General features: G+C 46.5%; 3 protein-coding genes across 7 annotated transcripts; 2 read left to right on the top strand and 1 right to left on the bottom strand.

The window, feature by feature from the left end:
* Positions 1–77: 77 nt before the first annotated feature.
* On the top strand, positions 78–4,672 carry LOC308579601 (uncharacterized protein; the record flags this gene model as incomplete). The annotated part of the gene is made up of 3 exons (XM_081180585.1): positions 78–461; positions 2,070–2,256; positions 4,155–4,672. The coding sequence occupies exons 2-3, from the start codon at positions 2,157–2,159 to the stop codon at positions 4,670–4,672; spliced, it is 618 nt and encodes a 205-aa protein (XP_081036711.1). The 5' UTR covers positions 78–461; positions 2,070–2,156.
* Positions 4,673–6,223: 1,551 nt separating this feature from the next.
* On the top strand, positions 6,224–8,382 carry LOC308579590 (uncharacterized protein; the record flags this gene model as incomplete). The annotated part of the gene is made up of 1 exon (XM_081180584.1): positions 6,224–8,382. A coding segment is annotated over one exon (1,620 nt), but the record flags the coding sequence as incomplete, so codon positions are not given.
* Positions 8,383–14,875: 6,493 nt separating this feature from the next.
* On the bottom strand, positions 14,876–26,179 carry LOC308580679 (uncharacterized protein). 5 transcript variants are annotated; one of them, XM_081182686.1, is made up of 4 exons: positions 25,851–26,179; positions 20,986–21,981; positions 18,246–18,345; positions 14,876–16,535 (listed from the first exon to the last, which is right to left on the bottom strand). In XM_081182686.1, the coding sequence occupies exons 2-4, from the start codon at positions 21,841–21,843 to the stop codon at positions 15,790–15,792; spliced, it is 1,704 nt and encodes a 567-aa protein (XP_081038812.1). In that variant the 5' UTR covers positions 21,844–21,981; positions 25,851–26,179; the 3' UTR covers positions 14,876–15,789. The 5 variants fall into 5 exon arrangements, with proteins under 5 accessions (XP_081038812.1, XP_081038813.1, XP_081038816.1 ...); XM_081182687.1 differs by having other exon boundaries at positions 25,857–26,179; XM_081182690.1 differs by lacking the exon at positions 25,851–26,179 and adding an exon at positions 24,987–25,465.
* Positions 26,180–26,263: the final 84 nt, after the last annotated feature.

Raw genomic sequence — 26,263 nt, 5'->3', positions numbered from 1 at the left:
AAAGGAAGGAGGCGGGCGAGGGGAGAGGGGTGGGCATTGCTGGCCAGGATCGCCTTAATAATAGTATTAATTTTAATTTTAATATTTATACCCCAGCCTCTGTGTCCGGCTTCCTTCCTTCCTTAGGCACCAAGTGAAAGCATTGCTCTTCTCCCAGGGGTTTGGCTCATTAAACAATCTATAGACTTCACAACTGCATTGGGGGGGGGGAGTTGTCGTTTTTATTTCTTACTCTGCTAGGCATCTCTGTGTTTTTCTATTGTAAGCTGCCCTGTGATCTTTGGAGGAAGGGCAGTATAGAATTGGAAGGAATAGCAGTAAAAATAGGTTTTAAAGAAGTGCCCCCTTTAAGAAATCACGTGGTGTAAACGTGTATGTTGTCCTCTAGGTCCAAACACACACAGAACACCCACAGTATGAGCAAGCAGTGCTCCAAAGTGCTTCTCTTGTGAACTTGCCATGTAAGTTGTTTACAGTGGTGCCTCGCAAGACGAAATTAATTCGTTCCGCAAGTCTCTTCGTCTTGCGAGTTTTTCGTCTTGCGATGCACGGTTTCCCATAGGAATGCATTGAAAATCAATTAATGCGTTCCTAGGGAAACCGCCTTCAGACCAGGTCCGGGGACAGTCTGTCCCCGGACCTCTTCTGAAGGCGGGGGGGGGGGACAAGGGCTTTTCTTCCCACCCCCAGCGTTTTAAAAAACCCCGGGACAGCGGAGGACTTCTCCGCTGTCCGGGCGATCTTAAAATGCTGGCGGGCGGCATTTTAAAATCGCCCCGGTACAGCGGAGGACTTCTCCGCTGTCCGGGGCGATTTAAAAGCCCCTGGGAAGGCAGGCAGGGGGACAAAGACTTTCGCCCCCCGCCCGCCTTCAGAAGGTGTTCCCGCCCCCCCGCCGCGCTTCGGAGCAGCGTTCCCAAGCGGGGCGGCTGGGGCAGGTGTTCCCGCCCGCCCGCCACGCTTCGGAGCAGCGTTCCCAAGCGGGGCGGCTGGGGCAGGTGTTCCCACCCCCCCGCCCCGCTTCGGAGCAGCGTTCCGAAGCAGGGCGGCTGGGGCAGGTGTTCCCTCCCCCCCCAGCTTCGGAGCAGCATTCCGAAGCCGGGCGGTGGGGGCAGGTGTCCCCCCCCCCTTCGGAGCACCGGGAGAAGCGATCTCCCCGCAGCCCCTTGCTTCAAAAGAGGTCCGGGGGCAGCGGGAAGCGCTTCCCGCTGTCCCCGGACCTGGGGCTGCGGGGAGAAGATCGCTTCTCCCCGCCGCCCCTTGCTTCAAAAGAGAAGACCCGCTGTCCCCCGGGGCAAGCTTCGTTTTGCGAAGCAAGCCCATAGGGAAATTCGTCTTGCGAGGCAACTCGAAAACGAAAAAACCTTTCGTTTTGCGAGTTTTTCGTCTCGCGAGGCATTCGTCTTGCGGGGTACCACTGTACTCCTGGCCAAAGGTCCTGTTTCCCAAAAGGACTGGAGGGGGGGTCTCCTCACCACTTTTAACCCCCCCACTCCCACCGCATGGAAGGCGGAGGACGTGTTCATTCACAATCCCAGTGTTTACCATGTGTGTATCTGCAGTGAACCACGCACTGCAGCTCCTTCCCCTCTCATTGGGCTGCAGAGGAGAAAAGGGATGGGTTTGAAGGCTCTTCCTGCCTCTCTCCCCTGAGCAACAGGAGCAAAGGGTGTTTGCAGGGCAGGAGGACAGAGGAGGCGGCAGTGAGGGCAGAGGGAGCAGTGGGCGGATCCCCCGCCTCTCCCAGGGGGCCTGATGCAAGCAAGGGGCTTCCTTCTTCTCCATGCAAGGGCCACCCATGTATTCAGAGCAGTCCTTTGCAGATTAACTCTTAAGTTCTATGGGGTCTACTCTCAGGCCACTAATATGCATACCATGCCAGCCTTATGAAGGAAGGCGGGACAGGCAGGTGAAAGGAATTGCCAAAAGTGTTGGGAAATGGGTGGGGGCTCTTGGGAAGTGGGTGCCCAGTTGGGGCTTCTTCAGGGGCAGCGGAATGTCTTGGGCAGGAGAATCCCTGCAGGGGCTCTCAGACTCCCTTGGCTTCTTCTTCTTCCCTCCCTTCCCAGGAAGCTGCAACTTGCTTTGTCTTCTGCGCTCCTCAGGAAGCTGAAGCTGCAAACCTAGCTGAGACTGAACCTGCAACCCTGGCCAGGATGGAAGGAGGAAGATGGACGGTTGACCTGGTCAGGCTGTCTCCCGCATCCCTCCCCACAACCTCTGAGCATTCCCTCCCAGGACACTTGGAGAAATCTGGTGAGTTCCAGGGGAGAGGAGATGGGGAGAGGGATAGATGGATGGTGGAGGGAGAAAGAGGAAAAGATGGAGAGGAGACAAATGGAAGGAAGTTCCTGACAGGAAGAAGGAACGGGTGAGGCCTTCTCCGAAGCAGCTCTTTGTTTCTTGAATACTTTTCCTAAAGTAGTGGGGGCAGATTTTCTTCCTCCAGGCTTTGAAATCTTAGGTGTTATTTCCACGGCAGGAATAATTGATGATAATGATGTTGCACACCAATCCTGAAAAATGGGTGAAGGGGAATGGAAATGCTTCCCATAATTATTTATAATTAATGTATTTAAATTGTTTCTATTACTCTTATTTTTTATAGACAGGGTCAGAATGATACATTCCACCAGCATCAAAACACAATAAATGCATGCACCTCCCCAGTTTGGTGGTCTTAAGGGACAAAAGACCCGTTATCATGATACACAATTCCTGTGGCTGGAGGCTCTACACTTAGGATTGGGCATATGAAGTCCAAGAGCGTCTGGTATTATAAGCAAATTGTGCAAACTTGCCAATCTTACAGACTGGGGTTTTTTGTGAGAGTGAGTGAGTGGGATAATAATTTATAGCGCCCCTGTGTAACGGCTTGGTTCTCCCGCACAGACATGATACAACTCCTGTAGTAATTATCTCAGGTTTATTCCTCAAACTCACAAATCACTGTGGAGCTCAGTCTTCGGCCTGTTCCTCCCAGCTTGCAGTTGCCGAGTCCTCCAGCAAAAAAGCCCCCACTTTGGCTTTCTTTTCCCCACTTCTCACAGATTCTCTCGAGCCTACGATTTTTTGGACAGGCTATTTCTGGGGTCTCTGTGTCAGACCTCAAACTGGAGATAACAGTCTATGCCCCGCCCCGGCACCCCCTCTTCCTGCTCTTTGTTCTTTGCTCCTGCTGCATCTTGGCTGCTCCTCCCCTGCTTCACATTCCAACCGAATCCCATCTCTTGCATTCTCAGGCTCTGTCAGCGGAGGCACGAGAGGCTTGAGATTCACAGAGCTGACACCCTGTAATTTTGTCCGTCCCTAAGCTTCCATGGAGATACTGTGGTACAACCTTGGTGCAAATTTGAAAATAAGTACACAAAGCCAACAAAGAGACTCAGAGGTTTATAGTGGCACCAGCTTTCCTGGTCAAGAGTCCACTTTGTCAGACTGCAGCCCACACAAGCGTATGCCATAATACATATATCTGCCTTTAAAGGCTGCAAAAGATGAATAAACAGAAGCGTAGTTCATCTATGGAATCCATCCTACAGGAGATGGTGACGGCCAGCAACATGGATAGCTTGAAGAAAAGGATAAGACTGACGTCTCTGCTCTGCCCTCGTGGTCCAGGCAATAATGCTTCTTGATACTAGTTCCCGGAAAGCACCGGAAGGCAGAGAAGACTCTTCTGCTCCAGTCCTGCTTGCCGGTTTCCCACAGGCATCTGGTTGGCCTCTGTGAGAAGAGGATGCTGGACTAGGTGGGCCTTTGCCTGATCCAGAAGGCTCTTCTTAGGTTCCAATATAGTGCAATATTTTTACAGTTAAATATAGCACTTAAGTTTTATTTATTTCACAAGGGAAATACTGTTACTTGAGCCTGAGATCATTTCTTCACTTCAGAAAGAAAAAAATAGATGTGTCTAATAAGCCAGTTCCACCATAGATCTGTATTATAAAACGATGGTGCTTTATTAGGTTTGAATGGAGTGATCATGTGTTGCTCTTGCCACTATCTCATCAGCTTTCGTAAAATTTGGAACATAGAGAGGATATTGGAGAATGAAGGTGTTACAATGAGAGAAGGTACAGATTGGGATTGACATGTGTTCAGTTCCCTTTTTGTCTTTCTTGAAAGTCTAACAGGATTCTCTTTCCTCCCAGACTCCCAAACAGGTGAGGAAGATGAAAGTCAGAATTCTATGAAGCCACACGTGAATTTATGGGGGGAAACAAAGAAATTGAGGATACAACAAAAAAGTCACAAAGGAGAGAAACCGTTTGAATGTACAGCATGTGGAAAGAGCTTCAGTGAAAGTGGAAAACTTAGAATACACCAACGAACTCACACAGGGGAGAAACCATTTGAATGTATTGAATGTGGAAAGAGCTTCACTCGAAATGATACACTTAGAATACACCAACGAACTCACACAGGGGAGAAACCATTTAAATGCATTGAATGTGGAAAGAGCTTCAGTACAAGTGGGAAACTTAGAATACACCAACGAACTCACACAGGGGAGAAACCATTTGAATGTATTGAATGTGGAAAGAGCTTCACTCAAAATGATACACTTAGAATACACCAACAAACTCATACAGGGGAGAAACCATTTAAATGTATTGAATGTGGAAAGAGCTTCAGTGATAGTGGATCACTTAGAAGACACCAACGATGAACTGCATCCAAGAGTATTGGATGAACTGCCAGATGAACTGCATCCAAGAGTATTAAAAGAACTGGCAGATGTGATCTCAGAACCACTGGCGGTCATCTTCGAGAAATCCTGGAGAACAGGCGAAGTCCCGGCAGACTGGAGGAGGGCAAATGTTGTCCCTATTTTCAAAAAGGGGAAAAGAGAGGACCCAAATAATTACCGCCCAGTCAGTCTGACATCAATAGCAGGGAAGATTCTGGAGCAGATCATTAAGCAAACAGTCTGTGAGCACCTAGAAAGGAATGCTGTGATCACCAATAGTCAGCATGGATTTCTGAAAAATAAGTCATGTCAGACTAACCTGATCTCATTTTTTGACAGAATTACAAGCCTGGTAGATGAAGGGAACTCAGTGGATATAGCCTACCTTGATTTCAGTAAGGCATTTGACAAGGTGCCCCATGATATTCTTGTAAATAAGCTGGTTAAATGCGGTCTTGACTCTGCTACCACTCAGTGGATTTGTAACTGGCTGACTGACCGAACCCAAAGGGTGCTCATCAATGGTTCCTCTTCATCCTGGAGAAGAGTGACTAGTGGGGTGCCACAGGGTTCTGTCTTGGGCCCGGTCTTATTTAACATCTTTATCAACGACTTGGATGATGGACTCAAGGGCATCCTGATCAAATTTGCAGATGACACCAAACTGGGAGGGGTGGCTAACACCCCAGAGGACAGGATCACACTTCAAAACGACCTTGACAGATTAGAGAACTGGGCAAAAACAAACAAAATGAATTTTAACAGGGAGAAATGTAAAGTATTGCACTTGGGCAAAAAAAATGAGAGGCACAAATACAAGATGGGTGACACCTGGCTTGAGAGCAGTACATGTGAAAAGGATCTAGGAGTCTTGGTTGACCACAAACTTGACATGAGCCAACAGTGTGACGCGGCAGCTAAAAAAGCCAATGCAATTCTGGGCTGCATCAATAGGAGTATAGCATCTAGATCAAGGGAAGTAATAGTGCCACTGTATTCTGCTCTGGTCAGACCACACCTGGAGTACTGTGTCCAGTTCTGGGCACCACAATTCAAGAAGGACACTGACAAACTGGAATGTGTCCAGAGGAGGGCAACCAAAATGGTCAAAGGCCTGGAAACGATGCCTTATGAGGAACGGCTAAGGGAGCTGGGCATGTTTAGCCTGGAGAAGAGGAGGTTAAGGGGTGATATGATAGCCATGTTCAAATATATAAAAGGATGTCACATAGAGGAGGGAGAAAGGTTGTTTTCTGCTGCTCCAGAGAAGCGGACACGGAGCAATGGATCCAAACTACAAGAAAGAAGATTCCACCTAAACATTAGGAAGAACTTCCTGACAGTAAGAGCTGTTCGACAGTGGAATTTGCTGCCAAGGAGTGTGGTGGAGTCTCCTACTTTGGAGGTCTTTAAGCAGAGGCTTGACAACCATATGTCAGGAGTGCTCTGATGGTGTTTCCTGCTTGGCAGGGGGTTGGACTCGATGGCCCTGGCGGTCTCTTCCAACTCTATGATTCTATGATTCTATGAACTCACACAGGGGAGAAACCATTTAAATGCATTGAATGTGGAAAGAGCTTCAGTACAAGTGGGAAACTTAGAATACACCAACGAACTCACACAGGGGAGAAACCATTTGAATGTATTGAATGTGGAAAGAGCTTCACTCGAAATGATACACTTAGACTACACCAACAAACTCATACAGGGGAGAAACCATTTATATGTGTTGAATGTGGAAAGAGCTTCAGTACAAGTGGGAAACTTAGAATACACCAACGAACTCACACAGGGGAGAAACCATTTAAATGCATTGAATGTGAAAAGAGCTTCAATGAAAGTCAAACACTTAGAGTACACCAACGAACTCACACAGGGGAGAAACCATTTAAATGTGTTGAATGTGGAAAGAGCTTCAGTACAAGTGGGAAACTTAGAATACACCAACGAACTCACACAGGGGAGAAACCATTTGAATGCATTGAATGTGGAAAGAGCTTCAGCACAACTGGGCAACTTAGAATACACCAACGAACTCACACAGGGGAGAAACCATTTGAATGCATTGAATGTGGAAAGAGCTTCAGCACAACTGGGAAACTTAGAATACACCAACAAACTCACACAGGGGAGAAACCATTTAAATGCATTGAATGTGAAAAGAGCTTCAATGAAAGTCAAACACTTAGAGTACACCAACGAACTCACACAGGGGAGAAACCATTTAAATGTGTTGAATGTGGAAAGATCTTCACTACAAGTGGGAAACTTAGAATACACCAACGAACTCACACAGGGGAGAAACCATTTGAATGCATTGAATGTGGAAAGAGCTTCAGTACAAGTGGGAAACTTAGAATACACCAACGAACTCACACAGGGGAGAAACCATTTGAATGCATTGAATGTGGAAAGAGCTTCAGCACAACTGGGCAACTTAGAATACACCAACGAACTCACACAGGGGAGAAACCATTTGAATGCATTGAATGTGGAAAGAGCTTCAGCACAACTGGGAAACTTAGAATACACCAACAAACTCACACAGGGGAGAAACCATTTAAATGCATTGAATGTGAAAAAAGCTTCAATGAAAGTCAAACACTTAGAGTACACCAACGAACTCACACAGGGGAGAAACCATTTAGATGCATTGAATGTGGAAAGAGCTTCACTCGAAATGATACACTTAGAATACACCAACAAACTCACACGGGGGAGAAACCATTTAGATGTATTGAATGTGGAAAGAGCTTCACTCGAAATGATACACTTAGAATACACCAACAAACTCATACAGGGGAGAAACCATTTATATGTGTTGAATGTGGAAAGAGCTTCAGTACAAGTGGGAAACTTCGAATACACCAACAAACTCACACAGGGGAAAAACCATTTAAATGTATTGAATGTGGAAAGAGCTTCAGTACAAGTGGGAAACTTAGAATACACCAACAAACTCACACAGGGGAAAAACCATTTAAATGTATTGAATGTGGAAAGAGCTTCAGTGATAGTGGATCACTTAGAAGACACCAACAAACTCACACAGGGGAGAAACCGTTTCAATGTATGGAATGTGGAAAGAGCTGCCGTCAAAATGCAGCACTTAGAATACACCAACGAACTCACACGGGAGAAACCATTTAGATGTATTGAATGTGGAAAGAGTTTTAGCATAAGTGGAGCACTTAGAATACACCAACGAACTCACACAGGGGAAAAACCATTTAAATGTATTGAATGTGGAAAGAGCTTCAGTGATAGTGGATCACTTAGAAGACACCAACGAACTCACACAGGGGAGAAACCATTAAAATGTATGGAATGTGAAAAAAGCTTCAGTACCACTGGGGAACTTAGAATACATCAGCGAACTCACACAGGGGAGAAACCGTTTCAATGTATGGAATGTGGAAAGAGCTTCAGTACAAGTGGATCACTTAGAATACACCAACAAACTCATACAGGGGAGAAACCATTAAAATGTATTGAATGTGGAAAGAGCTTCAGTACAAGTGGATCACTTAGAATACACCAACGAACTCATACAGGGGAGAAACCATTGAAATGTATTGAATGTGGAAAGAGCTACAGTCACTATGGAGCATTTAGAAGACATCAACGAACTCACACAGGGGAAAAATCACAGATACTTTAATAAACCGTATAGGTGTTCTTTACCTTTCCTTCTATGCTTCCTTGCAATACTGATAAAATCAAACCACCCCAATGCTTTCAGCCCCAGAAGAGGAGCTCCCCTTGGTGTCAAGGGAGGGGTCCAAGGGAGCATCTGAAGCCCTGCCATTCCTTCTGTCCCTGGCCCCTTCCCCTCCTCTCTCTGCCATCCCAGAGCCACTCTTGACTCCACAGCAGGAGACTGGATTTGTCTGTGATGGTGAGATGTCCTGGCTGGTTGAAGGACCACTTCCTGTTTCCTGGAGCTCCATCCTGCCTTCTCATGCAAGTTGGAGTCATGAAGCAGGTGAAGGCTGAGCACACCTAAGGGTGGCGCAGCGGGTGGGTGGGATTCTGCTTAACCTTTTCTCTGCTCCTTTTCTGGATCCAAATCCCCACATGAAAAGGGGCAGTGTGAGGGCGCAATCAGTGTTATGGAGCTGCACTGAAAATCATTGCTTTGTGACCGTAAGAGGCCCTTCTCAAAAAAACAAGCATCAAGAGAATTTAAGCTATAGAATTTAAACTCCAAATATTTAGCCGAATTTTAAATTTTTGTTGGGGGGTACCCATGCTTCGAGTTCAGTAAGGGTCTAATCATCTCATATTTCTGCTGCTTTGATATTCACAAGTCCCATCTTCCCATCTCCTTGTTGTTATCATTTTTCTTCTTAATAGCATCCAAGTTGTTTCCACAGGCGAGTTGAAGCAAGCATTATTTATTTTTCTGTGTGAACTTTTGTGTAATGCTCTCCCATAATTCTTCTCACGCTGATCCAAAAGTCCTGTTCAAGCGGCTGGCGCCATTTTCGTCAGTTCCAATGAAATACAGTATAAGCGTCTGCTCCTTAATTTTCCCAGACCAGTTGCACCATAAATCAGTCTTTCCAGGGGAGTTTTTGTCCATTCAGATATACAATCCAAACATGATAGCAAAACAGTGGCTCGCCTCCCGCTTTGACTGTAAATCTCGCAACAAAGTCTGTCTCATAATGGTGGATCCCAATAATAACTGCGCCACAGGAAAGCCTTTCGTTCTTTCCAAGTCTTCCACAAAACAAAGCCTTTAGTTAATATTTTTATTTCCACACAGTTTATTTCCAATCTCACTTGCTATCAATCATGTGACGGTTCTTCTAGGGGAGGGGTTGTCAGGTAAATCATATTGAAAAAGAGAGTCCCCCCCCTTTCCGTTCCATTTCAACATACTGACATAGCTGTAATTCTTTGATGTAATCTTCTGTTCATTCCATCCCATCACTCTTGTCTTCTCAGTGGTAGATTTAATTAGCAGATGATACACCCTTTACTTCGCTCGAAACATGTGCATTTACTTCCTCCAATTATTTTATCTTAAGCAATGCAGCTAGTTTCGCTCTTGGAAGAAGCTTCCAGGAGATCCAGAACTCACTTGAGGGCTTTCCGTCCGGTGCCCCCACCCCCTACTTCTTTTGAACTTGGGGGTGATTTATGGGCAACCACGGGCGAGGCAGCATCTTCCCATCCCTTGGGAAGAAAACGGGAGGCTGATATACTCCCATAATCAGCCTCTAAATTACCTCGTGTGAGCCGGAGAGATGGTATTGTCGGCCATCTTCCAAGGCGCCCTGAGCGGCACCTGTGGCCAGCATGACAAAGCCATTTCTTGCGAACCAGAGCAGCGCACAGAAACGCCGTTTACCTTCCCACCGGAGCGGTACCTATTTATCTACTTGCACTTTGACGTGCTTTCGAACTGCTAGGTTGGCAGGAGCAGGGACCGAGCCACGGGAGCTCACCCCGTTGCGGGGATTCAAACCACTGACCTGATCGGCAAGTCCTATTCTCTGTGGTTTAACCCACAGCGCCACCTGCGTCCCTTACCTAAAGTTAGAATCAATTAATTGTAAGTTGGCCGGGAACCCGAGGGTCATCTAGTCCAACTCCCTGCAATGCAGGAATTTCAACTAAAACATCCAAGACAGATGACCATCAACACTTTAAAAAAATCTTTATTATTATGACAGATGGCCATCCAACCTCTGCTTATAAACCTCCCAGGAAGGAAAGTCCATCACTTCCCGAAAGACACTGTTGCACTGTCAAAACAGCTCTAACCGTCAGAAAGTTCTTCCTGATGTTTTGTCAGAATACAGTGGTACCTCGCAAGACGAAATTAATTCGTTCTGCGAATTTTTTGTCTTGCGAAGCACGGATTCCCATAGAAATGGATTGAAAATCAATTAATGCGTTCCTATGGTCAAAAAAAGTTTAAAAATCACCAAAGTGTACAGAACTGTACATACATTTTCTAATTACAGATAGGTAGCCGTGTTGGTCTGCCATAGTCAAAACAAAAAAAATTCCTTCCAGTAGCACCTTAAAGACCAACGAAGTTAGTTCTTGGTATGAGCTTTCGTGTGCATGCACACTTCTTCAGATACAAGAAGTATCTGAAGAAGTGTGCATGCACACGAAAGCTCATACCAAGAACTAACTTCGTTGGTCTTTAAGGTGCTACTGGAAGGAATTTTATACATTTTCTAAGACTCTGGGGGACAACTCGAAGAAGGTTCCTCTTCCACTCTTTGCTTCTTGCTGAAGAACTTGTCCATGGTCTGCTGCTTCATCCGCCTTTTCAGCACCTCCCTGAAAGGCGACATGACCCTCGTATCAAAAGTGTTCACAAGGTCATGTGTCAGGTCCTTGTCAGGGTGGTGCCACTGTGCAAAAGCCTGCACATCTTTCCACTTCTGGCAAATGTCCCTTAGTTCTTCTCCTTCTTCCTCTCACCGGCCTCTGCAGCAGCAGTCTTCTTGGGCCCCATGGCAGCCCAGTTCCTACCTTCACAAACCCCCCAAAATAATAATCAGTGCTTCACATCCAAAAAATTCAATAGCACCAAACCTCCTAGAAAACACCCCAATCCAAACCCCCCCCCCAAAAAGTTTTAAAAGTTTAACTTACCAAATGGCTGCAAAAGAAGTTTTGGAAAACCTCAAAAAAGGCTACCACACCAGTCGCAACTGCACCTCTTCAAGCAATGCACCCTGGGTATTAACGGTTTTAAGAAAAAGGAAACAAACTTGCAAGACGTTTTCGTCTTGCGAAGCAAGCCCATAGGGAAATTCGTCTTGCAAAGCAACTCAAAAAACGAAAAACTCTTTCGTCTTGCGAGTTTTTCGTCTTACGAGGCATTCGTCTTGCGAGGTACCACTGTATCTTTCCTGTAATTTGAATACATTGGTTCAGGTCTTACACTCCAGAGCAGGAGATCTACGATGGTAGTCATTGCTACTTTTCCTCGACAAAAAAGGCTCCTCTACCCTTTCTATACCTATTTACTCAGAAAGCAGTCCAGCAGTTTTACTCCAAGGCAAGTGAGTATGGGACTGCAACCTTCAGATTTCATTCTGGTAGCAGAGCAAGGCTGGAAGATTCAGTCAATGCTGAAGGCTTTTCAGGAAATGTTTAGGAAAGGAGAAACGTTTAGGAAAGGAGAGGCCCAAGGCTATTTGGTAGTGATTGCAGCCCTGCCATGAAACAGCACACAGGTAGCAGCCCAGAGGAAAAAGAAAGAGATGGGGATACGATCCTATTACAGTGGTACCTCGGGTTAAGTACTTAATTCGTTCTGTTCTTAACCTGAAGCACCACTTTAGCTAATGGGGCCTCCTGCTGCCGCTGCATGATTTCTGTTCTCATCCTGAAGCAAAGTTCTCAACCCGAGGTACTATTTCTGGGTTAGTGGAGTCTGTAACCTGAAGCGTATGTAACCTGAAGCATATGTAACCCGAGGTACCACCGTATTCAGATGTTCACAACAGCAGTAGCAGCAGAATCTACCCCTTCTGAAGCTGTGTTATTGGGGTGGGAGGGGCATTGCTGGAAACTATATATATTAACTAATAAAACTCTTCAAATCTCTCCAGAAAGGTTCAAATGATGCTCATTCCACTTCCACCAAACACATCCTTCAGATCTCTCACCCCCTGGAAATGTTAACTTTTACTGCCATGCAGGTAATCTTGGGGAGATGAAAGGGCTCTACCCAAATCCCGAGCAGCGTCCCTAAGACGGTTGGATGGCACCTTGTAATAATAATAATAATAATAATAATTTATTTATACCTCACCCATCTGGCTGGGTTTCCCCAGCCACTCTGGGCAACTTCCAACAGAACACTAAAATACAATAACCTATTAAACATTAAAAGCTTCCCTAAACAGGGCTGCCTTCAGATGTCTTCTAAAAGTTTGGTAGTTGTTCTTCTCTTTGACATCTGGTGGGAGGGTGTTCCACAGGGGGGGGCTACTACCAAGAAGGCCCTCTGCCTGGTTCCCTGTAACTTGACTTCTTGCAGCGAGGGAACTGCCAGAAGGCCCTCGGCACTGGACCTTAGTGTCCGGGCTGAACAATGGAGGTGGAGACGCTCCTTCAGGTATACTGGACCGAGGCCGTTTAGGGCTTTAAAGGTCAGCACCAACACTTTGAATTGTGCTCGGAAACATGTCTTTCTGGCAACTCCTGCAGCCAAGCTGGTGCCAAACATCTTGCTTTCCTTTGGACCACATCAGTGAGGCTGAGATGGGAGACCTTGTTGTCTGGGCAGCTCAGGACCTCCAGACACACTACCCCATGGAGGTCACTATTGCAGCAGTTTTAACTTCACCCCCAGAGGCACACTCCATTGTCTCTTGAGACAGGCAGGTGCCAACATGGCATCCATGCACATCTGCTATGGCTGAAGACAGGATGAATGGGTTAGGGAGAGATGGATTCTGATCCTCCCCCCCCCCCCATTGTGGACAGGATGAAAGGTGACAGAGAGTGCAAGAGACTTAATCTGCTCTGCGAGGTTTACTTCCATGTCAGTATAAAGAGAGCCCTGCTGGATCAAGTTTAAGGTCAATAAGAGCCCAGCATCCTGTTTTCACAGTTGCCAACTGGCTACATCTGGAAAGCAGGATGTCAGCGCAGCAGGACTCCCCACATGTGATTCCCAGGAATTGGTGTTTGGGAGCATATACTGTATGGCCTCTGACCGTGGACGGAGAACACAGGCGTTGATAGGTACAGACTTATCCTCCATGAATTTGTCGAATCTTCTTTTAAAGCCATCCACGTTTGCCAGCCATCCCTCCATCTTACAATCATAGAATCAGAATCATACAGTCCGAAGGGACCCCGAGGGTCATCCAGTCCAGCCCCCTGCAATGCAATATTGTGGGAGCAAATAGAAGTTATTTCCTTCCTCTGAAGGCAGCCCTGTTTAGGGAAGTTTTTAATATTTGATCTTTTGTGTTTTTAATATCCTGTGAGAAGCCACCCAGAGTAGCTGGGGAGGCTCAGCCAAATGGGTGGGGTATAAGTAATAAACTATTACTATTATTATTATTATTAGTAATCTCTCCAGACTCTTCCAACATTCGGCTTCAATGGATGAACCCACTGGGATCTAGTATTACGAGAAGGAAAGAAAGAAGTTCTCTCTGCCTTTTTTTGCCAGGGAATGGTGATATATAGAAACTAACAGAAGCCTTCTGGTACATTCTGATGTTTAAAAGTTCTCTGGTCTTTTAGAAGGCGGAGACAGCACATATTTTGTTTTGTGCACTGACTTGTGTTATCTCTGTCCAAGGCCGTTCACTCCCGGGATAAGCTGTATCAATTGTCCGCCGGGAACATTTTCTCTCTCATTCTTTCACTCTACTGTTCTGTTCATTTTACATTTTTGCATCTGTGTGGTGTATTTTTACGCAGAAACTGGATTCTGATCTGCACAAGCCAAGATTTGCCTTGCCAGGGATCTGGTACTGAACGGTAAAAAAACAGTAAACTTGTACTAATGTTTTTTCCGGCCTGCTGTCTTTTTGGAATCTCATGTTCCGCTACTCTGCTCCTTTACTGAACAAACAACAGGCAGGGGTATCCCATGGCCTGGTATACTGTTTCCTGACATTGTCTCCAAACCATGCACACATTTCATGTATAATCATGCCTCTCTCTATCGGCCCTCCGCTCCTTATTTCTGCACTAAAACCCGCAGCCATCTCCTAAATTTTGAGTCTGCCTGGCATGTGTGAAGATGACCAGGAGGTTCTCAGCAGGGAGGGAGCTGAGGGCTGGCAGTGGGACTTATTGCAAGGATGTGGGCTTTGTGTCCAATAATGCCAATCCTGGGCACCAAGCCTGGATCAGGTGCATGTGATAGATGTATTGATTAAAAAGCTTTGACTCCAAGCTATCTACCTAGAGCAGTGATGGCCCTTCAGCTGTTTTGGGACTACAACTCCCCTCACTAACAGGACCGGGGTCAGGGATGATGGGAACTGTAGTCCCAAAATAGCTGGAGGGCCAAGCTTGGCCATCACTGACCCAGAGGTATGTTCCTCCACCCCACCAAACCTTCATGGTTCAATATTCAGCACGGCATCCTTAAAAGAAGGCGGCGATCAGCAATAGGCCTGAACCCATTACAAACATTTCCACAATGAACTGCTTCCCTCTACTCACTCAAAAACAACAACAACAACCAACCAACCACTCCCAACTTTATTTTGTGTGACAGGTGTATCTGAGCAGCTCTTCAGAGTCCCTGAGTTTGGATAGAATTCTAACACTGGAAAAAATCAGTAGGGGAGAAAGTAGGGGAGAAAAACCCTGTAAATGGAAAACAGGCAAGAAGGACTCAGGATCAGGCTAGCCTTTTCTGCACTGGGATTTCCAACACCAGGAGGTTGTTCTCTTCAGCGTGCGAGTTTGCTGGGTGCCACTTTCTGTCAAATATTTTGTACATGGCACCCACAGATTAAGATGCAGCTGGTGAGCTGAAAGCTATTATGTGAAATTCAGTGTTCAGACATCACATGTTTGGCTTCACTCACATTTTGGCTCTTCACCCCTCAAGCCCCACCCCCACCCCTGATACAACAACAACAAACTCTCAAAAACTTCTTTTCCAGCATCCAATGGTTTCTTGGTTTTCCCCACCTAGTTATGTTGGCCTTACTCTTCCCTTCCCTTCGCTCTTATCAAAGTACAATTAGTGACAGTTTCGCCGACTGATCAGAAACCATTCCATGACATCACAGCAGCTCTGACCTATCAGCCATTTCTAAGGTCACATTCACACCACCCATTTAAAACGCTCTTACACTGCTTCTTCCAAGGAATCCTGGGAACTGCGGCTTGTTATGGGGTGCTGAGAGTGGTCAGGACACAGCTAACAACTCCCGGCACCGAGCGTCAGTTCCCAGCACCCTTAACAAACTACAGTTCCCAGGATTCTTTGAGGGAAGCCGCGGCTGTTCACGCGGTGTAAGGCCACTTTTAACTTGATGGTGTGGCCGTGTGTGAAATGGCCGAGGGACGCAAAAAGCTACTTTATGCCCAGAAAGGAGAGCCAACGCAGAGGTTTCTCCAAATGTCCAGACATGCTACAAATTCTCTCTCATGTGGACCTTCTTATGTTTCGTAAGAGCTGGCCTCTCCCTGAAGCTCCTCTCGCAGATCAAGCATTTGTAGGGTTTTTCTCCTGTGTGGATTCTGAGGTGCGCCATGAGCAACGCCGTGCGGGTGAAGCTTTTCCCGCAAACGGAGCAGGTGTACGGCTTCTCCCCAGTGTGGACCCGCCGGTGCACAATGAGGTTGGAGTGTTGGCTGAAGCCTTTCCCGCAGTTGGAGCAGGTGTACGGCTTCTCTCCGGTGTGGGACCTCACGTGGTCGGTGAGAGCGGAGCTCCGGTGGAAGCTCTTCCCGCACTCCAAGCACTTGTAAGGTTTCTCGCCCAGATGGATCTTCTCGTGCTGATGGAGCCCTGAGCTCCAAATGAAGCTTTTGTCGCAGTACGAGCATGAATACGCTTTCTCGCCTGTGTGGATCCTCTGGTGACCCAGGAGGCAAGAGCCCTGCGTGAAACTTTTCCCGCAGTCCAGGCACTTGTACGGTTTCTCGCCGGTGTGGATTCTCAGGTGCCTGTTAAGGTGGGAAATCTGATGGAACCGTTTCCCGCACTCGGAGCATTTGTGAGGCTTCAGGCCAGGGGGCGCGTCTTCGCGCTCAGCCACGTCCGAACTGGCACCAAAGTCCCTCCCGCAGTCTCGCAACGGATCCTCTTGCCTCGGGATTTCCTGGGGCAAAACGGCCGAGGCTTCCCTCTCAGGCAAGTTATCTGCTGGAAGATCTGCATCAATAAAAAGAAAAGAAAACAGAGTCAAATGAAAACATGGGCAGGGTTCGAATTATGAGCAGCAGATTGAAAACAGTGATAAGTGGAATATGAGGAATGGCTGGTGAAGATGATGGACTATGCCAAAATGGCAAAATTGACTGGGAAAAACAGAAACCAGGAAGAGAAGAATTTTAAGAAGGAATGGGGAAAAATTATAATGTACTTAAGAGAACACTGTAAACAACTAAAAGCTTTGGCAGGGTTTGAGCAATGCTTGTAATGTACGAGAAACCATGGGAAAAATGATTGCTGCTTTTTTTTTAAAACAAATTAGAGCAAATAAGATAAGCAGTTGGGGAAAAAAGATTGATAATGGTAACCACGGAAGGGCAGAGGGATGTCAAAAGATTCAGGGAATCCTAAATGAAGAGGTGAATGATTTGTTAGAATTTAAATTTGATATGTAAAACTTAATAAAAGTATATTTACGGGACCGCCTCTCCTGGTATGCCCCATGGAGGACCTTAAGGTCCATGAATAACCATAGTTTTGAGGTCCCGGGCCCTAAGGAAGTCAGACTATCCTCCACCAGGGCCTTCTCAGTGATGGCTCCGACCTGGTAGAATGCTGTCCCATGAGACCAGAGCCCTACAGGATTTAACCTCCTTCTGCCTGACCTTTAATTTGAATTCAGCCTGATCTTTTATTTCCCTTCTCTTCCCTCCCCCTCCCCTTTTATGAAGATTACCCGCTCTGAGACCCCACAGCTAATTCTCCTCTGGCCTCCTTGCTGGCTCAAGTAGGACTAACCCTGGTGACTATCTAATGTTTATTGGATGGATTTCCCCCAAATTGATTTTTGAACTTTGAATTTTATTGTTATTCATGCTTTTATATTGTATTTTATGCTGCTTCTATGTTGCATTACAATTAAGTGTTTTAAATTTGTTGTTAGCAGCCCTGAGCCCTGAGCGAGGTATAAATAAAACAAAGAAATAAATGAAAGCGAGAAAAAAAGAAAACAGCAATAAGTGGAAGAGATGATAATTGTATTAGATTAAAGTATGTCATACAAAGCAGTAGGTATAAGACAGGAATAGAACCATCATGGGAGTATAGGTGGGAAGTCAAAATTTTAGAAAAATTGTACACTGAAATAGAAGTAAATATGGAAATCAATAAAAAAATACGTCTTAAAAAAATAGAAGAAAAGAAAAAGTTGTGTTTTAGCCAGATAGAGCAACAGGGGCAGGCCACACACCCTGTTTCAGGCCAACGCTGTTGTGGCGATAAGAGTTTGTGCTGGCTCAGGTGAGCAGAGGGAGCTGCTGCTTCTCTCTCTCCCTCTTCTTCCTCACATCGCTTACATTTTATTCCTTTTTGCCGTCATAGCAGCCGCAGGAACAGCAGCAGCTAGTGCTTCTCACCCCCTGCCTCCTGGCCTGGCTCTGAGAAAGGGTCAAGGCGTGTGGATCTTCCTTCAGAGCAAGGCATTCTGGGAAAGGTGGCAGCAGCAAGAGCCACCAGTGGCGTAGCGTGGGGGGTGCAGGGGGGGCCGGCCGCACCGGGCGCAACATCTGGGGGTTAGGGTTAGGGGGCGCAAATCCACGGGTTAGGGGGCGCAAATCCACGGGTTAGGGGGCACAAATTACTTGCCTTGCCCCGGGTGCTGACAATCCACGCTACGCCACTGAGAGCCACTCAGGCGCCACAAACGCTTACCCTGCAAAGAAGCATCTCTGCCGCTCCCCTGCTCGTCCGTTTTGAAGGCGCCTCTCGCTTTGGAAGAATACAGGCCCACCTCCGCCAGAAGCCCAGACACCTGGAACAACACAAAGGGCATAACCAGGGCAGAATATGGCAGTACCTCATTTTACGCTCAAATGACTTGTGTGAATCCAACAGTACACGGCTGAAGGCTGAAACTGTGCAACTCAAGGGGCCTGGGTGCGAAGAGAGATTTTAGGCTTGGTTCTCAGGTAAGGCCTGCTTGGCACATTGGCTCTGGGATTGCTGGGGATGTTCTCGCACGATCTTGCAGGAAGTTGAGTTGTCCTGCGAGAACTTGTAAGAGCATCTCCAGCACTCCCAGAGCTAGTATTTTGAGAGGGCTGTGCCTGGCATCAAGGCTGGACCTGGTGTAAGGCTGGACCTGGTGTTTCCTGCTTGGCAAGGGGTTGGACTCGATGGCCCTTGTGGTCTCTTCCAACTCTATGATTCTATGAAAAAGAGCTTTTCAGCTCTCAGTCTTGCTTGCTGGGCAACACGTGTCCTGTTAGGAGTGCAGTGGCTTTGAGAGCGTTGAGGGTGCTCTCTGTCTCCCTCACTACACCAGCTGCATCTAGAAATATTTTCTATATTTTCACGTATACCCATAGCTCTTGGAACTGAACGCCTGAGAAAGATAAGGTATCGCCATAATCACAAATGGATAACAGCAATGCATTATACATGGGGTCAACTGTAGTACTGTGTCCAGTTCTGGGCACCACAGTTCAAGAAGGACACTGACAAACTGGAACGTGTCCAGAGGAGGGCAACCAAAATGGTCAAAGGCCTGGAAACGATGCCTTATGAGGAACGGCTAAGGGAGCTGGGCATGTTTAGCCTGGAGAAGAGGAGGTTAAGGGGTGATATGATAGCCATGTTCAAATATATAAAAGGATGTCACATAGAGGAGGGAGAAAGGTTGTTTTCTGCTGCTCCAGAGAAGCGGACACGGAGCAATGGATCCAAACTACAAGAAAGAAGATTCCACCTAAACATTAGGAAGAACTTCCTGACAGTAAGAGCTGTTCGACAGTGGAATTTGCTGCCAAGGAGTGTGGTGGAGTCTCCTACTTTGGAGGTCTTTAAGCAGAGGCTTGACAACCATATGTCAGGAGTGCTCTGATGGTGTTTCCTGCTTGGCAGGGGGTTGGACTCGATGGCCCTTGTGGTCTCTTCCAACTCTATGATTCTATGATTCTAACCTTCAGCTGGTCTGAAATAGGCCAGGAAGATTCGTAACTGGGCTTGGCAAATACAATCCCCCCTTGGTATGCTAGTTTCAGCTGTTCGTGGACCAGGACAGCTTGGCCTCAGGAATCCTCTCCCTCCCTCTCTCTCTATCGGTTTATAAACAATACATCCAATCTGCTTACAACACCAAAACACAAAACTATTACAAACAGCCCACCACCAATACCAAACAAGACAAACAAGACAAAATATATTGAAAAGAAAACGATAAAAGTACATTTCTTCTCCGCCTGATGACTTCCGACCTCCTCTGCCTGGTTCTTTTAGTTCCTTGTTAACTGCATCTGTTTTTCAATAAGCTTAAACAATATTACATGTTGTTTATATTCCTTTTAACCTGAGTTATTACAAGAGTTAATCAAAGCATATTAAAGATTTGATGTGGGGACAATGTTCTTTTAGATATAGTCTGTAGATGTTCCAGTCTTTTTTAAACTTTTGGGTCGATCGGTCCCTGACCTTTTTTGTCATTTTCACGAATTCTATGTACTCAAACAGTTTAACCTGCCACTCCTCTTTAGTTGGCAAATACAACCCCTCCCCTTAGTTTGCTAGTTTCAGCTGTTTGTGGACTAGAATAGCTTGACCTGAGGAATCCACACTCTCTCAATAACCACATGGCTGGATTGGTTAAAACTGTGGCACATGTGCCCACAAGAGGTAATACCTCGGGTTAAAGTAGCTTCGGGTTTAGCGTTTTCGGGTTGTGCACCGTGACGACCTGGAAGTAATGGAACGCGTTACTTCCAGGTTTCACCACTCGCGCATGCGCAGACGCTCAAAATGACATCACGCGCATGCGCAGCAAATCGCGACCCACGCACGCGCAGACGAGGGTTGTGTTCGCTTCAGGATGCGAACAGGGCTCCAGAATGGATCACGTTCGCATCCAGAGGTACCACTGTACTAGCCACCAACCTGGAGTCACAACACTTCCCAGAGCTACAGAACTCCTTGCCACAAGGGCTGTTTAGGTTTAGCGCACACTTGAAGCACACTTCCTCCTCAAAGGATCATGGGAACTGTTGCTTGAAGCTCTGTGAGTGGCAAATAATTCCCAGCACAAACTACAGTTCCCATGATTCTTCGTGGAGGGGGCGGGCAGATGTGCTGTGAATGTGCGTACACAGCAAAGGAAGATCCTTTGGCAAGGTATTTAGCAACTGGCAAAGAGGGGTTAGCAGGAGAAAATGATCCAATTCCTTCGCCACTGATTATACCCAACTCTGCCTCCATCCACCACCATTTATTTCTGAGATCTATCCCAGAAATCTCCAGGCCCATCAACTGAGGCCTGGGAGTAGAAGATTTGAAAAATCCTAGTCTAGGTAACAGACAATTTAGGTTTGGAGCAGAAGGGAAGTCCGGGCAGGGGAAAATGAGAAGAGGGGAAGCTGGGGGGGATGGAGAGGCAGAGCAGAGGGGAAAGGCTGATCCATACCACTTTCTCCATATGTTGCAAAGGCAACAGCGCCCCCAAACCCTTCTCTCCTGCTCCGAGGGACTGGGAGACTTCACCGCCTGCCCCCAGGGGCTCCTCTTCCTGCCTCAGCATGAAGTCCTCTGCCAGGGCCACCGCTTGGGCACAGGTCTCTGGATCACGATCCTTCACCCAGCTCTGAACTTCCGGCGGCAGGACGGCCAGGAACTGCTCCAGGATCAGCAGCTCCAGGATCTGCTCCTTGGTGCGCCTCTCGGGCTTCAGCCACTGGTAGCACAGGAACCAGAGGCGGCTGCAGACCTCGCGGGGGCCCTCAGCCTCCCGGTAGCCAAAGTGCCGGAACCGCCGGCGGCACTTCTCCGTGTCGGCGGCCTCTTCATCCAGGGCCGCCTTCTCCTTGACTTTCCCGCAGGCTGCCTCACCGTCGGCTAGCGGCCCGCCAGCCAGCACTTGAACGTCTCTGCCAGGGCCAGGCCACGGCTGGGCCACCCGCTCTCCTCCGAGTCGGTCGCCAGGTTGACCTGACCCCTGGAACGAAGAGGGCGAAGCTTCGGCATGGCCCCAGGGGGAGGGCGCGCCCCCCCAGATTGTGTGAAAGGGCCGTGGCTCCCTTGGGAAGTGCTGCCACCGAGGCTCCCACTGCTGTGCCAAACCTTCGTCGGCTTCCTCTTTGATGTGCGGGGACGTCATTCTTTGGGGAAGTTCGGTTGGGATGCTGGGAGACGTTTCACTCTTTCCCTCCAATTCTTCCTCCGGTTTGGGGCTCAGGAGTCCACATTGCAACATTTCCTCCCCTGGCTGTAGCCCGGCTTGGAACCGGGGAAGCAGATCTCCCAGAATCCCTTGCTCGGCAGCCATTTTTCTCGGGCCAAGGCTTTACTCCAATTCGCCTCTCTCACACACACAAACAAGAAGCTTTTGGGGGAGTTTCTTCTTTCTACGTTTACTTGGCTTCTTGTCCCAGGCTAGCCCCAGCAGCAGAATCCACAAGGGTCTCTGAAAAATATAATTGAGGGGTTCATTTATTTCTGAGCCGCTAACAGTAGAGGTTGGTTCAACAGCTGTCTTCCTAAGGAATAAAAATATACACAGAAATGAAGGAGAGCAGATAAAACTCAAAACCTTTGAAAGGTAAAGGGACCCCTGACCATTAGGTCCAGTCATGGCCGACTCTGGGGTTGCGGCGCTCATCTCGCTTTACTGGCCGAGGAAGCCGGCGTACAGCTTCCGGGTCATGTGGCCAGCATGACTAAGCTGCTTCTGGCGAACCAGAGCAGCGCACGGAAACACCATTTACCTTCCCGCCAGAGTGGTACCTATTTATCTACTTGCACTTTGAGGTGCTTTCCAACTGCTAGGTTGGCAGGAGCAGGGACCGAGCAACGGGAGCTCACCCTGTCGTGGGGATTCGATCAAAACCTTTAGGGGTAATATTATTTTGATTCTAGACATCCCAATTTCTCATTCTGCCAGACCATGCCTCACTTCTTCAGGGTCATAAGGGATAGAAATTTGGTGTGTTCCCCCCACCCCCACCCCCAGAAATGGAAGCTGAAATACTAAATTCTGCCACCGATAGGAATTTCCGGGCTCATGCAGAATACCATATGGAAAGTCAATACAGCAAACATTTAAATCTCCCCCTCATTGCTTTTTAAAAAATAATTTCTTTTATGTTTGCTAAATTCCCAAATATTTCATATTTCAGGCACAGAACGAGGAAGAAATCAGGAGTTTGATTACTTTTCGAGAAAAGCTAGATATTATAATGCTCTATTTTTGAACCGTACCATTAATACCCTGGGTAGCACTTAAATACATTTGTTAAATATCATAATATCAAAAATTTCAGACTGTCTTTTAGGGCATAAATTGTTTTATTTTATACTTTATATTATTTTATATTTTATTTTATTTAAAACAAATTACCTGAACGAAGAAAGCTATCATGTTAACAGGAAGCGTGCTAGCCATGTGCAGCTTTTAAACATTATTTACCGTAGATGGAGGTGCATTTAATTGTATGAAACACCACCACAATTGGAGGTAGTATTGTTCAGACAGGTGACTGGTGCCCCTGCCCCTTTAAGACTTGTATAGCAGAATGAATTTCATCCACAAACTACATCTGTGGGCATGCCCTCTGTTATAAGAGACAAAAGGGAAAGAGGTTGGGGAACAGTAGCAGAACAGAATAATGGGGTTTGTTTTTGTGGGTGTTGCAGACGCCTGGATGAGAATGCTGTCCTTTCTCTAGGGAAGGATGTCCCCAAGAGGATGATTAAACTATTTATGTAAGCAGCAACAGCAGCCAGAATCCTATATGTGCAGAAATGGAAGGAAGGGGGAGTTCCAACCAAGGAAGAATGGATCTTAAAACTAATGGATTGTGTGGAAATGGCAAAAATTGACAGCAAGAGTTAAGAGGTCAAAACGAGGAAGTACTACAGCCAAATGAAATCGAGAGCAGGATCCAAAATTCAAGCAGAGGGAGGGAAATGACAACAGTGGTGCCTTTTAACGTTCTTTTAAGGGCTGGACAGCTCAGTTTTGTTAGAGGCTGGTTCTGATCAAGCCAAAGTTGCAGGTTTGATCCACATATGGGCAGTTGCATATTCCTGCATTGCAAAAGTGTTGATCTGCCCTCCAGCTCTACAACCAGGCAGAGGGCCTTCTCAGTGGTGGCGCCCACCCTGTGAAACGCCATCCGATCAGACGTCAAGGAAATAAACAACTATCTGACTTTTAGAAGACATCTGAAAGCAGCCCTGTTTAGGGAAATTTTTAGTGTTTGATGTTTTATTCTGTTTTTAATCTGTTGGGAGCCGCCCAGTGGCTGGGGAAACCCAGCCAGATGGGTGGGGTATAAATATAAATATAATAATAATAATAATAATAATAATAATAATAATAATAATAATAATAATTAAATAAAAATAAATAAATTCTATGATTTCTCATGAATTTATCATGGCATAATGTGTTTCTGTTTTTAAACATGCCACTTGGAGAGCTTGGTAAGAAGCAACTAATAAATCATAGAATCACCAGAGAATCATAGAGATAGAAGGGACCTCTTGGATCATCTAGTCCAACCCCCTGCAAGGCAGGAACATGCAGCTGTCCCATACAGGGATTGAACCTGCAGCCTTGGCATTATCAACATCACACTCTAAGCAACTGAGCTATCTAGGCCCTCCTGGAAATATTAATATTATTATTAATAATAATGTCACATGCAAAGCACTAGAGTATATCAAACGGTACAAGGATATGGGAGACACAAGCAAAAAAATAAGATCTAAAAGAACGATGGTATATCACATAGTGAGATAGAACATAGGGATGAACAGAGTCAATACTACTGGTCTACCTAGCTAGCAGCTGCTCTTCAGGGTTTCAAAATGGGAACCTAGAAATGCCACCAGAGATTGATTGAGCCAGGGATTTTCTGTCCCAGGGTATGAATTGTAGCAGAGTAAAAAAAGCAGTGCAGATTCCAAAACAACGCGTGGTTTCAAAAAACGACTCAGATGCAGCCAACTTCATTAGCAAAATTTACTCAGGCAAATTCACATAACAAGATCCAGATCCCTGGATAGCAGAAAAACTCTTTAAAATCCAGTTGCAGTAAGACTTAACAGTAAAAACAGAAACCTTAAACTTAACGTACTTATGTACAATGCACTCAATGAGAGGAACAAACTGAAGAGAAGAGATAGACGGAACGAAGGGAAGCGAGAAACCAGTCATTCCCAGCCTGTAAATTAATAATAGACAGTTAAAAACATCTTGGCCTTGAGAAACGTTCACAGCCAAAATAGCACCTGCGTGCTTCCTTAGCAGAATGGAAATTTGCAAACCAGCTAGAAACTTCCAGCTTGTGCCACATGCAGAGAACATACCAGAAACTTCTGCTTGAATCGAGAGACGAGAAATGGTTTCTATACGTTATATAAATGGCTTCTATTTGAATCAATAAACTATCAATGTTTCTGTACCTCAGAAGCGCTATACCTGACATCTTCTGTATGCATAGCCAATACTCTGCCACTAAGCTAGGGTCCCCTTCAAGAGAAAACAAGATCCTAGTCCTCATGGGCAGCTGTTTAAACAGGACTCCTTGTGGGGAGCCAGACCAGGGTGGTCCACAGTGACAGGCTCTCTTCAAAAGGCATCAAGAAACATATGTGTGTTCCAGATCCAATTTAGCACCCCAAAAATGTTTGCCTTCATTTCCCTTTTAAAGGCGCAGGAGCCCTCTCCCACGTCACCTGCCCACCTTTGGCACAGATTTAACACCCGTCCGGAAACATAAAACTTAAATCCCAACGGAGAGCACTAACATCACAATCCTATCCAGGTTTTCTCAGGAGCAAACCCCGCCATTTCCAACGGAGCTTGCTCCCAGGTGTGTATAGGATTCTTGCAGTCTAGGATTCTCATCCCCAAAGGCCATGTGCCATTTGCTGCTATTAATAAAATTAATTCTAAGTCAACATATCAGGTGGCCGGCCACGAAGCATGAAAACACAGCCAGCTCAATGGGAATGGCATAAATCAAACGGAGGAGATTTTAATCCCACCTTCCCCCGCAGCAGTTATGGTGTGGCATAAAAGCACAGGAAAATATTTGCGAATTTTAAAGCAACTAGGTAAATTCCCATGAGGTTGCAGTGAGAGCCTTGAGAGATCCTAATTCCTTTTGTAACGCTTGGACTGCAAACAGCAGAGCAATTCAATTATTATTATTATTATTTTTATTTTAAAAGGTGGCATAATCCTACCAATGGGCCAATGCAAATTTCACCCTTGGGATTTATTTGTTGCAATTGAAAGGTCCTATTCCAGCCTTTCAAACTCACCCCCACCTCAGGTCTGCAGCAAGGAAAACGCAACAATAGCTCCACAGCACAAGCTTAGCTAGGAGCTGGAGGAGGAAGGGACTTTGCAGTATTTACAGTCCGCCCCCCTCCTCCTTTTCAAATTTCTTGGCTTCTCTGGGAATCAGTGCTCTGTGGTTTTAACCCTTTTAAAGGGCCACCCTTGGAAGCAAAAAGGAGAGAAATGGTGATGAGCAGCAGCGGCTGCTGTCCATCGGGAATGATAGGGCGGAGGGCAGGGAGCCCGACAGTAGGTGGCGCCGGAGAGCCGATGATCAGCGGAGCCGACCAATTCTAGTTGAGCCACCCATCTTGTTCAGAACTGAAGGGTTCAGTCAGCGAGGAGTTCATAAAATCATTGAACAGTAGGGTTGGATGGGGATCCGAGGGTCATC

Source organism: Podarcis bocagei (genome assembly GCF_964188305.1).
Source record: "Podarcis bocagei genome assembly, chromosome: 2".
Taxonomy (NCBI): Eukaryota; Metazoa; Chordata; class Lepidosauria; order Squamata; family Lacertidae; genus Podarcis; species Podarcis bocagei.
The sequence above is the reverse complement of the archived record's forward strand: the minus strand, read 5'-3'. Positions and strand labels throughout refer to the sequence as shown.

Coding starts and splice junctions, on each gene's coding strand:
- LOC308580679 (XM_081182686.1), bottom strand. CDS start 21,843: ATGGCTGCCGAGCAAGGGATTCTGGGAGATCTGCTTCCCCGGTTCCAA. Junction 18,346..20,985: donor TGCAACATATGGAGAAAGTG/GTATGGATCAGC, acceptor GTGTTGTTCCAG/GTGTCTGGGCTTCTGGCGGA. Junction 16,536..18,245: donor CAGAGATGCTTCTTTGCAGG/GTAAGCGTTTGT, acceptor TTATTGATGCAG/ATCTTCCAGCAGATAACTTG.